This window comes from Colletes gigas, unplaced genomic scaffold (assembly GCF_013123115.1).
Source record: "Colletes gigas isolate AHSC1104 unplaced genomic scaffold, ASM1312311v1 Colletes_gigas_Sc00002, whole genome shotgun sequence".
Classification (NCBI taxonomy): domain Eukaryota; kingdom Metazoa; phylum Arthropoda; class Insecta; order Hymenoptera; family Colletidae; genus Colletes; species Colletes gigas.
Window position 1 is genome coordinate 5,076,479 of NW_025106631.1, and position 15,608 is coordinate 5,092,086.

The following is a 15,608-nucleotide window of genomic DNA, read 5'->3' on the forward strand; positions in this document are numbered from 1 at the left end:
ACGTGAAGTAAGCTCTATCACGTTCAATTTTAGTAGTAATTCTGAACTATAAGTAAAATGTGTAGTGATCGGAGGTTAAATTTCACTACGTAACTTACGCGTACAAATGCCGTAACAAGAGGGTGTGATAATAGTCTCGTACAAAGCACAATATTTCTTTTCAAGACAGAATTTATTTTTATTTTCTTTCTGATCTTAATTATAGATACTTTGATGAAAAATTATTTTTACACAAATAAGATTTACAAATTAAATTCATCGTATTATACAACGAATGTTAATTCATGAAATGAACTTACTAACTAAGGGGAATATAATTTCTTTACTCAACTGTATTAACGTCTTGAAAAATGTAGAAATCGTACATTAAAGTGGCAGAAGAAATTACTGTCTTTGTTGTGTTCAGATAAACTACTTCCATTTCGCTAAGAAAACAACTACTGTGTTCATAATCGTAACTTCGTAATTGTATGCTTAAAGAGATTATGTTTAAGCTTCTCGTAAAAATTAAGACTTCTTTTATTGAAAATTTTAAAAAAAATTAAAAAAAAAGATGAAATTTTTGATCGTGTAAGTTTTGCACAAGCAGGTATCGCGATACGATTAAATCCTATCATGTTCAATTATAAACAAAAATGAATCCTTGATACAGTTCGAACAATACAGAGGTATACACACGTTACACACCCTCCATGATAATTCACACAAATTCTCAATCACTTCTTTCTATACTATGTCCTTTTTTCATTGATTTTAATGCCTTTTCCCGCAATTTTTTCTCCAGTTCCTCAGTATTACCTTCACTTACGTCTGATTCGTCAGAGTCCGCAACCTTCTTCTTTTTGTGCTTTCTATGTTTCTTATGCTTCTTATGTTTCTTGTGTTTTTTATCCTTCTTCTTCTTCTTCTCCTCTACTTCGCTTTCCTGAAACACATCAATTACAACAAACGAATGAATTTTACTCTCCAAATATCAAGTATTCAAGCGCAAGAAACAATTACCTCCGATTCACTGGTGCTAGTTTTGGTCTTCTTTTTACGTTTCTTTTTCACTTTCTCCTCGTCTGAACTGTCATCTACTTTCCTCTTTTTCTTTGCATCTTTCTCCCCCGCGTCATCGTCGTCCGTACTAGAATCTCGTTTAGATTTTTTTAGCCGTGTTTTCCCTTCATCCTCGCTCGTGGAGTCTTTCCTCGACTTCCTTGTCCTTGACTTCTCGTCCTCCGAAGAGCTATCTCTTCGTTTCCGTGTCTTTTTCGGCTCATCGTCCGAGCTAGAATCCTTCTTAGACTTTCGTGATCTGGATCTATCTTCGCTTTTGCTCCTTTTTGTTTTTTGATCTTCATCGCCCGAGGAAGAATCCTTCCTAGATCTCTTCGATTTCTTGGTTTCTTCTTCCAATTCTTTCTTCGATCGTTTGCGAGTTTCGTTTTCATTAGTGTCCCGCTTTCTGTTATCTTTTCTGTCCTTGGTACGGTCGTCTAACGAACCTGTAAAAGAGAATAATATTCTACGCGTTGCAATTAATTCAAATAAACTTGAACAACTGAATTTTACCTCCTCGACTCGACTCTCTAGTCTTTTTGCTTTTCTCCACGTGTTTTCTTTCCTCTTCGGAGTCCGAGCTAGATGCACCTTTGTCCGATTTCTCGTCGTCCGTAGAAGCTTTCCGGGATTTTCTCGACTTCTCTAATTTTCGTGGCTTTTTCTTGCCTACAGAAAATAACAAACTTTAACCTCGATTCTTGCTCGTGTGACAAATAATAAAACGATTCATTTGATTTATGCTCACCTTCACTTTCACTGTCGTTCGAATCCGTAGAACCATCACGTTTTTCTCTCTTCGACTTTTTGATCACCTCTACCGATTTTTTTAACAAGACCGGCTCCGACGTCTTTTGACCAGACTTCTTGTCTTCCGTCACTGTCTTAATGGACTTTATCGACTTGTCGTCCTTCTTTAATGGGAAGGCATCTCCGGACGAGAAACTCGACTCTTCCTTCGGTGATTCTTCCTTATTATCTTCTCTGTACGTACAAAGTAATCAGTGAGACCAGATTTTCAAACATAGAAATTGGCTGAAAGATTCGCGAACTTACTTTAAAGGTTGTTTAACTTTAACTGCGGCTATAATATCTTCAGTCTTTTTAAACGGCGAGGGTGTTCGGGACAAGCTCTTTGAAAACTAAACAAACGAATGGAGAGGAACAGTTCAGACAACAGGTAAAAATATTCAGTGTACGGAGACAAGAAATATTGGACTTACTCTGTGCCTGGTTACAGGTAGCACCGAAGGTTGAAGTTTCTTAGGGGAAACGCTAGGTTCTGGTTTCTTGATGGATGTAGTTTCAGTTTTTTTAGCATCCTTCTCGGGACGTTTGATCGGCTCCTCTTTAACAGTCTTCTCTTTTTCCTTACGTTTGTCGTCCACGTGTTCTCGTTCCCTTTCGCGGTCACGTTTCTCTTGAGACGATTTCCGCTCAAGCGATTTTCTACGCACAGACAATAAACAATGCATTCTTAGAAAATGAAAATATTCCTCACGTATAGCTAAGCGGGAAACACAACATAGCTGCGTTACGCTCCGACAACCGTAAGGTCTGTAACAAAACATGAAAATACGAAATAACTTCTTTACTCACCTGATCGCTTCATCCTCATTGCTAGAGGAACTACTTTCGCTACTTTCCGAGCTACTTGACTTAGACCTTCCATTTCGCAACTCTTTTCGCGATCCTGTCTCGGCCGACTTTTTAATTTTCTCGTCCACCTTCTTGTCCTTGGTCTTGTCCTTGGAATCCTTCGAGCGATCGGGCGATCGTTTTTCATCTCTTGAACGATCCGCCGACGATCTGTGATCTTTCGATCTTGATCTACGATCCTTGGATCTAGATCTTCGATCTCTGTCCCTTCTGTCTCTGTCTCTGGAACGGTCTCGCCTACTCGATCTGTCGCGAGAGGAAGATCTATCGTACCTGAGGGATCGATCCCGTCCGTCTGGCGAACGACGTCTGCTGTCGCGACGATCGGGGGATCGACGCCTGTCACGCCTCTCCGACGATCTTCGTCTGCGATCTAGAGATCTGCGTCTGCGTCTATCACCAGGACTGGGCGATCTGCGACGATACCGTGCAGGGCTTCTACGAGGAGGACTCCTATAGTAAATAAAAATTCTCCGATATTAGAGACGATACTCGTAAATTCACAAGCGTGAGCTAAATTGTGGGCTAAAGGCAGTTAAAAAAAACACTTATTTAATGCAATGTCTTCTACCTTCGCCTGCTGGGTGCTCTGCGCACTGATGGCGGTCGCATACTGCGACTACCGCTGTATCTGTCTATTCTCTCACGTTCTCTTTCCCGTTCTCGTTCTCGTCTTCTTTCTCGTTCTCTATCTATGGATCTCCTAAACAAAATTCACCCGAAGGTTAACACATTAGAACAAACGTCTCGCTGGTTACCAAGGACTGTGCAAAATGTCTTTCAGAAAATCATTCGAACGTGCCAATCACTGCTTGTAATGTACTGCGCGCGTACCTTCTGTTCCTATCTCGAGATCGATCGCGCGACCTATCTCGTGATCTATCCCGTGACCTATCTCGCGATCTGTCTCTGTCCTTGGATCGACCTCTGTCTTTCCGCGGCGTAGGGCTTCTTCGTTTAGGCACAGATTTCCTCTCCCGGCTCGAGTCACTCTCGCTACCGCTGTCGTCTTTATTTGTCTTTCTGTACGACCTTTTCGCCTGCACTCCATCCTTCTTCTTCCTGATCTCAAAATCGTTCTTATCTTTCGCCCCTTTCTCTTCCTCGGACTCGGAGCTACTGCTCGTGCTCGCGTCCCGTTTCCTGTTGGAATCGAGATTATCCTTTCTCTTATCGGGCGACTTCGAACGAGATTTCGACGACCTGGAATCGCTCGAATCGGACCTCGACTTTCTGGACTTACTTCTGTCGTTGCTCTTCGATCTCGACTTCTTCGATCGCGAACGAGATCTCGAACGCGACTTCGGCGACTTCGACTTCGTGCGTCTCGATTTCGAGCGATCCTGGGACCTGGACTTCGATCTTCGGGATTTCGATCTGGATCTCGATCGTCTCGATCTTGACTTGGAGCGAGATCGTCTCGATTTAGACGCGGGCGATCGAGACCGTCGTGTTTTCGAATCTCGACTCGGCGATTTGGATCTCGATTTCTTAGAATGGCTTATAGGGGATTTTGATCTAGATCTAGATTTCTTAGCTTTGTCCAGAGATTCTGGGGATGGAGTACGATTGTTTTTCTTTTTCCCGTCGGCTATGCTCATTAATTTAGCTTGTAGCCGAGATATCGCGACAGCAGCTTCCCTGTTCAAGTACATCAATAAATTATCTTTGAACGATCGATATTACGTAACAAATTTTTAACACTCACGGTTTAGTTTTAATGGGCATCAGTGGTATAGCATTCTCAGGTTGAGGCGAATCCTCACGTTCGACTTTAACTTCCGGCATATCCTTTCCGTTATCCTTAAGAGAATTTTTGCTAGGCGATCTCGAAGATGACCGTCGCTTGCGACTCGATCTATCGCGGTCTCTGTGTCGATCTCTCGATCGACTTCTCTTACTTCTGAAAAAGTTAATTATTAATTAACTTGATTAAGCTAAGACTCGAACGAAAGTAAGGTTAATTATTTGTTTTTAAAAAATACCTGTCCCTATCGCGATCTCTGCTTCTGTCTCTTCTGCGCTCCTTCGACGAACCGCGTTCTTTGTCTTCCTTTTTTATCTTATTCTCTGCTTCATCCTTCTCTTTCTCCCTCTCCTTCTCCTTCTCCTTTTCCGCCAAAGAAGCTTGGAGTTTCTCTTGCTCCTCCTGATTTTAACGTATCGTGATTTAAAATACCGTTAACGAATCACTTATTTCTAAATAAATATTAAACATGGAACTAAACTAAACCTCATTGCATCGAGACGCATTCGCTAAAACGTTTCGTCGAATGTCAGAATCTATCGACTCAATTGTTTCTATCGATTCAACGCATTCGATATAACAAAATACGAATACGAAAATTAGTAATTACCAAACGTTTTTTAATCTGATCTTTCTTTTGTTGTAAGAAAGCCTCTGGGATACCCGTTACGCTCTCTTGAGCGGAGGCCAAAAGGTCCCATAATTCGCCCATGAATGATCGGGCATTTCTGCCGTTCAGAAAACCCGTGAGGTTGAGCTGCATTTTCCGGGGGTCCGGGAACTGTAAAATATACAGTATACAAATTCATTTTTCCATGCATTTGGTTGCAAGTAATAACAATTGAACGGCGAACGTTCAATTTTCACACAACAGTTGAAATTACAACAGTGTCCGTTTCCCTATGTTGTTACTAACTGCTTTTCCCCCTCGAAAAAGCAGATTAACTTTTATATTTCTAATGTATCTTACCACCAACTGTGAATCGCTCGTTTCACGTCTGCTCTAATAGCGACACGCTAAAGAAAAAAATATTATACTCATCGATAAACGCACAAGTAGCACATTGATACATTGATACCTTCTCAAGTTCAAAATACTGCTAAGGTAGATGCTGAAATGGGATTCATAAATATTTGTCGTGTTAACTGAAAACGTAAGGATTAATTTGGAATATAAGGAACGCCGTTCCACCAACCTGTGACGTTGACAAAGTGTCAAACCGAGTAGAGATACCTCCGGGACGTGGTCCACGAGTCAATCGCGTCTGTGATTGACCCCGTATCCGAAGAATCATGAGTCAGCGAACAGACCTGCACGATGGTAAGATGCTTGGATCTTCGGGGTTGGTACGGTAAGCACGACGAACGGAGCCAGCCAACATGTATCCCGGACGTCAGCTGCGTCGATGTCCTTGCACGATGAGCATAGGCACCGAGGCGGACGGGTGGCGATGGTTTCTCCTTGCTCGAACACGAAACTGCCGGACGCCAGCTGATGGTCGATGTTCGAAAGCTGTGACAGAGCTTTCGCCGTTGCAATCTTGGCGCGTAACCACCTCGAACGAGGCAGTTGTGTGCAGGAGAAGATGACGGAGGGTGCAGCTAGCAGACGACACGACTACAGCTACGAAGACATCTGCAGAACGGTAGAAGACGCCCGGGCAGAGCTCCGTATAAAGTTGAGAAGCGCAGAGAACAGCACGATGCGGCGTGATTATTGCGTGTACGCAGATACTCCGGTGACGATGAGCCGACGGTGGACGAACTGCTGAGGCTGAAGTTTCAGCAGTGGTTCTAAGATGACGTGGACATACCAGCTGGCGTCAGCTAGCGTTGACGGCTGATAGAAAGGCAGCCAATCGGATGCAGAGAGGAGCACATCCGAATGCCATTTGGACAATAGGGTTGAGCCCCACCAACGGTCTCTACTTATACTAACGGGGAATTCAAACATATGTGATAAAAATTGTTTGCAGATGTTACAGAGTTGCAGGATCAGCTACATCAGTTTTTCTTTTGTTGAAAAAGGATATCGCTTGAAAGGGATACTTGAGGTAAAATAGAAACGGGTCACACAGGATTAGTAGTGGGTTCCGGATCAAATCAAATCCCATCGAATCACTTTGAACATTATTCCATACCAGAAGGTCTTGAAAACGTTGATCTCGAAGTCTTTAAACTTTTAACGAGTCTTGAACCTTTTGCATAGATAAATACAAACTGTTGAAAATTCTTTAAAAGTTTCATGATTCGGCAAGACTTTAAGACTTCTGATAGACTCTGGAATGGAGTAATGCTTGTTACAATTCAAAACTTCACAGACTCGAAAGCTTTGAATCTCTTTAAAAATATGGATCTGAACGCCCGTCACTACACAGGATGTAAAGGAACAATGATACTTTCATCAAAATTCAAAAAGAAAAAAAAAACAATGAGGCACATATAACTAACATGGTTTCTGCCTCCTTGCTTTTCATCTCCAAAGTCAGCACAGTGTGCAGATTTTGGATGATAGCATTTTGTAACTGGTACAAAACATCGTGCTGAAATAATGTGTATTTATCGATTTCCTATGATGAGGGGAAAAAGCCAAGTGAACGCATTTTATATTTTATTTTTCATTCTATAGTCTCTTAGATCTAATTCCAATCGAATCTACAATGAAAGAAGTTTCTTACCTTTTCTTCCAGTTGATTATACACAAATTCTACCAGCACGTCGTCCTCCATGCCTAAAATTTGCGTTATCTTTGTAGTGATCCAAGGCTTGATGACATCGAGTTTAACTTTGCTCATATCCACCTAAAGCCGAAAAAATTTACGATAAAATTCGAAAATAGACAGAACAATGGAACGCTTCTTTCGAGCCTCGAAATAGTTGTTTTTTTGAGATTGTATACAACGTAGATCTACCTTCTGTGTGAGCGAATCGCCAAACTTCATTTGTTTAAGAAGCTTTTTCTCCTTATCGCTGAACCTCGTGTCCTGCGACGCGGTTGTTCCCTGTAATTGGTAAATAATAAATTTGCAAACTGGAAAAGTTCGAAGTTCTTCGATGCAGCTACAACTATCCAAAATTACGTCTCATTTTGATTAAAAAGTCGATTAATTTACCGTATACATCATATTGGCAACGTGTAGATTCCAAAAGCTTCGCGATGTTCGATGTTTCTAGCTGGCGATGTACCAAATCCCACGTCTTCAACACTAGATGAGGAAAAATGATTTCAAAAAATACGTCGTTAAACAGCGGGTCCACTTTTATCCACGGAACTACGTTACGATTTTGCTGTACAAATATCGAACGTTAACACGGATCGTACACAGACGCGAACGTAGGATAGATCAATCCACCAACATGGCGGCCGTGTCGCTAAATCGGTAGATTGAAGTTGTTCGACGATGAACACAGTACAGCCGCGTTTACTAAGTGCTACCAACGTTCGAGCAAGTTGCAATCAGTGTTACCAGACTCCTCACTCCGATTTCGCACACTATGCCGGATCACGTACTGTAGTTTTCAGAGAGTCGACAAAGACAAACTGATACTTGCCCTCTTTCTCGAATCCACGAAGATGCCCGAAGTATCCCGAATGCACTTCGGGCTGTCTCGAGATAGTCGAGAGAGAAGACAAAGTGTTATAAAAAAATTTTATATAACACTTTTTTATCCGAGGCTCCATTTTAGAGATTTTATTGTCATCTATTCTTCTATCATAGTTATCTCCGCCTGAAATGGTGTTTTAAATAGGCGGAATGCATTTCCAGTATCATTCTACCAATTGGAAGGCTTCAATATTGTTTCGCCAATCAGAAGGCCATGCCTTGCAACGGTCAATTCCCTCCTTTTTGAAACTTCTTCATCGCGGGTAATATCGAACTAATCGACTGAGTATAATTATATATTTTCTTTGGAAATAAAAATATATGTAAAATATAACATTTTTGTAATATATAAAAATGTATAACAATAAATTGTAAATATTCGTGTTGTTTTATTAGCTTTACATCAATTGTAAAGTTATTCGATCCCTGCTTATCCTAACTTGTAAGATCTTTGCTAGAATAGCATGCAAGTGAATTCGAAATACATACTACGATAAACTTTGTATTGCGAAATGATAAATAGGACTCTCGAAAGAAATACTTTGGTATGTAGTTCGAAAACAACAATTTTATTAAAGTTCTTATAAGAAAAGACAATACAAGCGAGTTATATTCTTCTTTAAAATTTCGAGAACTTACGCTAAGTTGCATTTACATTTATTTTAATATAGTATTTGTAAACATCGTATGCAGTCATAATATTGTACATAATTAGATGCACGTTTCATTACATGACAAAGACACGTTGAGTTGTGCAAACGGTTTCGCGTTTAAAAGAATATGAAATCTAACATATTTTTATTCGTGCATTGCACAAAAATGACCTATAAGTTCTTTTGAGCGGTACACATTTCTCGCGTAGATATTGAAAAAAACATTGTGATTTCCTTATGGAAAAATAGTTTTGAAGTTTTCAGTTACATTCTTATTATTTTTTATAAAGGTGTTTACAGTATGTAGATTCGAATCGGAATACACCAAAAATTTCTAAACACCTTTCATACAGCACACAAATATTACAAACATCAGTATCATAGAATTTATAATTGCCATATATCGATTTTCTCTGTAATATTATTAGTTTTTCCACCTGAAATTGTAGATTACATATGTGCTAAATACTGCCTGCTTTATCATACAATATGATTATAATAAGAGTACAACACAAAATAATGCTCTTAATATTTTTTGAACATAACACGAAAATGCTACACTCAAATATATACAAAATATGTACTAAACATAAATACAATAAGAATAATTAGTTCCAATATAGTGTGCACAAGTAATACTGGTTATCTATGTATAACTTAGTAAAGGCAATGAAATAGAAGATGTTAAAGTACAACCAAAAGGGCTCATGTCATAACTTATTATCACTAATAATATTTTACATTATTTCCATAGCTAACATTGTGAAACTGACATTCAGGTGCAAAGTGTGCTGTATAAAGTGTGACATTTATTTTAATTATTGGCTTACAACTCATCCTCAACGCAAAAACAAATGTTTTATGCAATAACTATAGATATAATAAATAGTCCTCACTGTAATTGATATAATTATTTGTTTAGTTAGATTGCTTCTTGGTTTTCAATGAAACTTGAGTTTTAAACTTTTATTGTACCATATGTTATATTAAAAATCTAACGTATCTAAATGTTTCAAAAATATTGGCCCTTGTAATGAAGTAAATATGCTATTATGCAATCATTATGTTACACTGTTTCTTTCCTTTGCATTCTTACCTATAGTTCAGTTTTAAATCGTTATATTACTCACAGTTAAGTATTAGTAACATCTTATTGTATATTTGTAACTTTTGATTAGCAATAAAGTCAAGTTTCATTTCCATATTTTTTCCCTTTTAATAACATTATGTTCAATTGAATAGTTTCAAACGATACGTAACAGTTTTTAAAATGTGAAACATAAATTTTATTGGTAAATTTAAATGTTTCTTATAGTACAATTAGTAATACATTTAGAATCTTGTTTCCATTGGTTCAAAAGTTTGCAACCCAGACTAGATGCATTCTATCGTGATATTATGGATTCACTTAAATATTTAATAAACATAAGGGTGTGAAACTAAGGATCAACAGAATTTTATTACTCTGTTAACAAATAAAAATATAACCGTGATATAAATAAGAGACAAAAAAAATCATTGAATTTGCAAATATAAATTATTTCGATTCAACACTTCTTTCTACTTTACGATGTTGAACTTTTTGTCTGCAAACACTTGCACGTTTTGTTGGTACTTTTTCATGTAGTTTACGTATTAAATGCACTGAAATGCAAAGAAATGTAAAAAAATATTCGTATATGTCAATAATATAGTGTTCTCGTATGCAGATATATAAATTCAAAAATTGATGTGTTTAATATGCTCGTATATTACAGGAAATTAATGCTCTTAATATGCGAATAATATAATCACTTACAGTTTAATGCAACTAACATTGGCCTTACTGAAATTATTGTTTTGTACAATTATATTTCATTTCATCGTAAAATTCTATGTTGTCATTGAAATAGACATATAATTAAAAATGTTTTCTGTTAATAGTAATCACAGAAAAAATTAATCTTCTATGTTTATTACACGACAACGGGATGTTCATTTATTATATGCTTTAACTAATTTATTCATCTGAATCGATCAGTCTAGAAATTGCTTTGAATTTGGGCTATGCTTTTTACTTCGTAATAACCAATTAGGCAGCATAAAAAACATATCTTTAACAATTATATTATTTCTAAGGTTTTCCCTTCAAGCGATGACACCTGAACATCTTAAAAATTAATTATAGGCGCTGATTTAACCGTGAACGTTACATATGAAATTTGCATATGCATATATACAAGTAACACTGAGGTTTGTCCGTAGGAACAAGGCACGGCTGTTTTTCTTTACCAAACAGCGTTATTATTGGTTGAGATTTAGCAATTAAGTATAAATCTTTCTTACTTTGACAGATTCTTTTAAGATATGATTTTCATTTCTGCCAAATTTTTAAACAATTTGTATTTAAGTTTCACATCTATCTCCTCATAGAATTACGAACTTACATAAATTTTCTAATATGTGATTTAAAAAATTATGTTTGTATGATTGACTTCGCATTGAAAAATATTTTCTTTTCTATCATGTATCACAAATAAATGGATATTCCTTCGAAATGGTATTTACTATTACCGCTCCTACGGCAGCAGTAACAATTTACTATTACATCTTGCAATTCCACTTCATAGAATATTTGCAATCCTACTTAAGATACCGTATTACAAAACACACATGTAGGATGTTATGAAAATCCCCTGAAATGTTGCCAAGTCCTCCAGACAGATAGTCAAGTGTAGACACATTTTCACACTATGTAGTAAATGGAGAAATAAAAATGATACCGTTTATATTAATATAGCGCGATCGAAACTATCACATAGGTGGTAGCAATACATATATCTCAGTGAATAAACAAATATTAATTAAATCGTCTGACTTGCATAGATATAAACATTAAAATGTACTCTTTACAATGAATTTCATATAAAAAAGCTTAAATCGTCTCTCTAGATACTTTCCATACAGCTCAAACATCCATATTTTATAGCTGTTCGTTGAAATGAATCTGTACTATTCTTTATCCAAATAAAATAAAATTTTCATTATATTATTGACAATTTTATGTTACTAATGTCTTTCATCAGATAGGTTTTTAAAATTGTGTTATAAACGTCATGTCATGACTATAATGTTATGAAGTATCTTACGCACCTCATTTATATAAATTAAAATAAACATTTCAAAGAATGGCCAATTATAACAGAAATTTGCAAAACTGTAAAAATAATTTTCCGTAATGAACTTCGTTAATGAAACCAAAATTTTGTTATTAAAACTTCCTAATTACGATCGTTTAATTAATGGAACAGACATCGTGATCAAATAATTCTGTATAGTAATTTCAATTAACTACCTATGACGTATCTAGATTATAAACATTCACTTGGAATTGACAATTCATACACTCGTTAGTTTTATTAGTCAACATCAAGAGTAATATTTAAGGCAGGAATATTTTTACTTTACTACATCGTAATTTCACTCATGTTTGAACGTAATTTCTTGTATAGCATAAAACGCTTTACCAGAAGCAAGAGAGCATATACGCAAACATATTATAATGTATATAACTAGATGTTATAAAAAATAAATGAAGGACTAGGAATCTCAATGGATCCTGATGGACCTTGGAACCTTCATTGGCTGATGCTTGTGTGCCAATAAATGTTCCGTATTTATAAAAATTTTCCAAAAGTGCTTCTTTTTCAACCCACCTATCATACAACCATTTAGACAATAATTCTGGTTCTCGCGGAACCTAGAAATGATGTCGCAATAAAGTATTTCTGTAGAAAACATAGATAAACGTTGGTTTATATTTCGAAACTTACCACTGAACTAGGAAAAACTCGATAAAACAGTACTGTTTCACACGGTGGTCTAGAACCAGTTATAATTGTAGGTAAATCAATTGGTTTACCTTGAGGATATGCTATTGTTATATCAAGAACCCAATTGATTTCTGGCTTAGCCACTATCATACCTGTATCACAAATAACGTCTATATATTCAATCGTAAAAACGTGAAATAATGCCATTGTTTAAAAGTACAATTTATCAGATTATTTACTTGCTCTATTATCTAATTGTTGTTCCGAACTATTATTATCCTGTGATGGACCAATTGTATCGTATATAGTCTGCATTGCTCCTACTCGAGGTAAAGATACATTTTCAAGGATAGGCAGATTATTCTTTTTACCATACTTTTGCGAAGTCTCTCGCCTTTTACATAAAAAACCTCCTTCTGGGAATAAAACCATCCACTTTCTATTAAGCGGAATATACGAGTTTACCAAATGCTTTTCTAGCTGCCTTAAACTCTCTTCCCTTCGTTTACGACCCTGACGAATAATAAAAAATATCTCGATTATGTATATTAATTTTCTATATTGTTAATGTATTATTAGATACGCATTAACTTACAGACATGATAAAGAAGTCTTGATGTAATATGGAAACTATGCCGAAATTGGTAAATTTAAAAATCCTGTCCATGATCCACATCAGATTAGGCAATACATTTGGTTTTGCATTAAATGTTGTCATTAACATAGGAACATCTCCGGTACTTTGATGATTTGCTATTACTAACGTTTTTTCGCTAATGATCTTTTGTATATCATCACCTTGTTCTATTACTGTCGATTTAAGATTCTTTATTATTTCCTATTAACATTTACACTATAATCAATACAGTGAGTTCTTCGGTTACACAGTTAATTCGTCGTGGAGCTTTTTGCATAAGTTAAATAGTATTACACATAATATATTACAAGGAGAAAAAAAGATCAGTAATGCAACAGCATGAATATGGTAAATGTGGACAATAAAATAATTTTTGTACAGTCATAAACCTTGTAAAGGCTGACTAAAAACATTCGGTCCAATATAACACACAATTTGTTCTAAGACTAATCTATTTTTTTCCCTATAATATGTTCATTATACTACTTTATAAAAAAAAACCTACAAAAAATGAAAACTGTATTTTACATACATATATATCAATTATATAAAAGGGTACAAATGAAAACATAACTGCATATCTACGAATCCGTGTAATTCAAAGACTCACTTTTTAGCTTTCGATTAGATATTTAATATTTGTGTACTTACTATCATAGCCTGCGGACCAAGTCCACATTGAAACCATTGCTAATAACCAATGGAAAAATAATCCTTCGATCCGCCAGTACACTTGAGGTTGATAAACTTTTACAGGGAATAATAGTGTCATCCATACTACATATGTAGGTATACAATAAGCATTGTTTAATATCACAAAGCTGGTTCGAACGATACATTTTATAAAAGTCAACACGTTACCAATTACCCTAAAAAGAAACAAACTATTGCGAACATTTTGTCAACAACAATAAAGTACACACGTAAGTATAATCTAAGCGATCATTTCTAAATATCCAAAATAATTCTTTTCACTTTTGTTACTCAACTTTTCAAGATACGTAATAATTTTATTTAAATATTTCATAATAATATAATTAGGTAGCAAGTTAATAAAATAACTCACTAATTGATCAATTTTACACTTTCTCTCGTATAAAAACTGATTTACCATTAATAAACGTGTAAATCGATGTAAAAATAAAGATAGTTTACAATGCTAATTCTTACATTACTGCGAAATTACCATATCTTACATGCATTATACAAACAACAAAACAGATAATATTATCTTTGCTCTTAATTCTGTTTTCAATGACAATTTTTAAGCAACATCATTTTTAGATATATTCTGCCAAAAAGATTTTCAAGAGAAATTATTTCTAATTTTAAATTTAGAGTTTCATCTATCAGAAGAATAATTGCAATTTAAACGTTAGTTATAAATATAAGGTAGACGAAACTTCATTATTCGTAAATTATAGAGTTCGAGATGTCGCAAACAAGTCAGTTTCCATATTAAAACGTTATTTACGTTCTAAATTTATGAAAAAAAAGATAAGTATGATTCAGTTTACGTTTATTATCGATTCGTTTGATTTGATATTACTAATTTGACCGCGTGACGCGATCGCAACCGTAGGTCAAGAAAAATTAAGAAACTACGATCGATTAATGGAAAACAACAAATAAAACCATGTCTTAATACCATCCACGAATCGTTTTAGAAATCGCATTAACCGATCGCACAAAGGCCGGCTCTCATCCGTGATTCTAGGTTAAGAATATGTTTAAATAATTATCTAATCAAAAGTTAAATATATGGTTATCATGAAATGTCTCGATGACACGTACGCGAGTTCTTTTTTTACGTTTACCGATAAAAGAAACGGAATAAGCTTTCGTAACACGCGTGTTAATGGAGAACGGGTTCATCTTACCTCGCGAAAGTAGAAGAAGAAGAAAAGTCAGTCATTTTTTAAGGGCACCGTTCGTAACGCGAACTCCGGCAAATTTCATCCACGTTTTTTCGACCATAGCATTTCCCCGATGCACAAATTACATAATAAGGATCATTAGATCGGATGACACACAAGGCCCGCGTGCTGTTTACATGAGACTCTCGAGTCTTAATAACAACACCGATACGGTAAAATCCAATCAACCTGCCGCGTGGCTTTATCGTAGAATAATTGTTCACGATATCGCCGTTTCTGATTCATGCACAGCTAGCAAGATAAAGCCATTGCTAGACGAATTTATCGGCTCGTTAACCATTCACGTGACATTTTTTTCAAAAATACACCATAGTTCTGTCACGTCTGCTATATGTGAAATCGCCACAGCGGACGTAACGTAAATAGAATGGCGACGAAAGTTAACAAGGCTGATGGAAAAGAATTTTGCGTCTTATCGATGTTTAAGCATACGTAATTCATCGATTACCTTGGCATTCGAAACTGAAAAAAGAACAACAATTAAAAGCGGAATAAGATTCCATAATCTGTCTGT

The 15,608-nt window shown here is 36.0% G+C and overlaps 2 protein-coding genes across 6 annotated transcripts; both read right to left on the reverse strand.

Moving 5' to 3' along the window:
• Nucleotides 1-569: 569 nt before the first annotated feature.
• On the reverse strand, nt 570-7,811 carry LOC122400125 (serine/arginine repetitive matrix protein 1-like). 3 transcript variants are annotated; one of them, XM_043401406.1, is made up of 15 exons: nt 7,564-7,811; nt 7,363-7,452; nt 7,129-7,251; nt 5,061-5,231; nt 4,689-4,852; nt 4,412-4,606; nt 3,538-4,344; nt 3,275-3,406; nt 2,977-3,156; nt 2,268-2,493; nt 2,101-2,186; nt 1,793-2,028; nt 1,558-1,713; nt 1,003-1,490; nt 570-925 (listed from the first exon to the last, which is right to left on the reverse strand). In XM_043401406.1, the coding sequence occupies exons 1-15, from the start codon at nt 7,573-7,575 to the stop codon at nt 713-715; spliced, it is 3,279 nt and encodes a 1,092-aa protein (XP_043257341.1). In that variant the 5' UTR covers nt 7,576-7,811; the 3' UTR covers nt 570-712. The 3 variants fall into 3 exon arrangements, with proteins under 3 accessions (XP_043257341.1, XP_043257323.1, XP_043257332.1); XM_043401388.1 differs by having other exon boundaries at nt 2,644-3,156; XM_043401397.1 differs by lacking the exons at nt 7,363-7,452; nt 7,564-7,811 and adding an exon at nt 5,647-6,384 and having other exon boundaries at nt 2,644-3,156; nt 7,129-7,242.
• Nucleotides 7,812-8,965: 1,154 nt separating this feature from the next.
• LOC122400327 (acyl-CoA:lysophosphatidylglycerol acyltransferase 1-like) lies at nt 8,966-15,542 on the reverse strand. Of its 3 annotated transcripts, none has more exons than XM_043401734.1 (6): nt 15,038-15,542; nt 13,809-14,026; nt 13,116-13,330; nt 12,760-13,033; nt 12,521-12,672; nt 8,966-12,447 (listed from the first exon to the last, which is right to left on the reverse strand). In XM_043401734.1, exons 1-6 carry the CDS (start codon nt 15,070-15,072, stop codon nt 12,211-12,213), a joined length of 1,131 nt encoding a protein of 376 aa, XP_043257669.1. In that variant the 5' UTR covers nt 15,073-15,542; the 3' UTR covers nt 8,966-12,210. The 3 variants fall into 3 exon arrangements, with proteins under 3 accessions (XP_043257669.1, XP_043257661.1, XP_043257679.1); XM_043401726.1 differs by having other exon boundaries at nt 12,521-12,690; XM_043401744.1 differs by lacking the exon at nt 15,038-15,542 and adding an exon at nt 14,224-14,349 and having other exon boundaries at nt 12,521-12,690.
• Between the last annotated feature and the right edge of the window lie 66 nt (nt 15,543-15,608).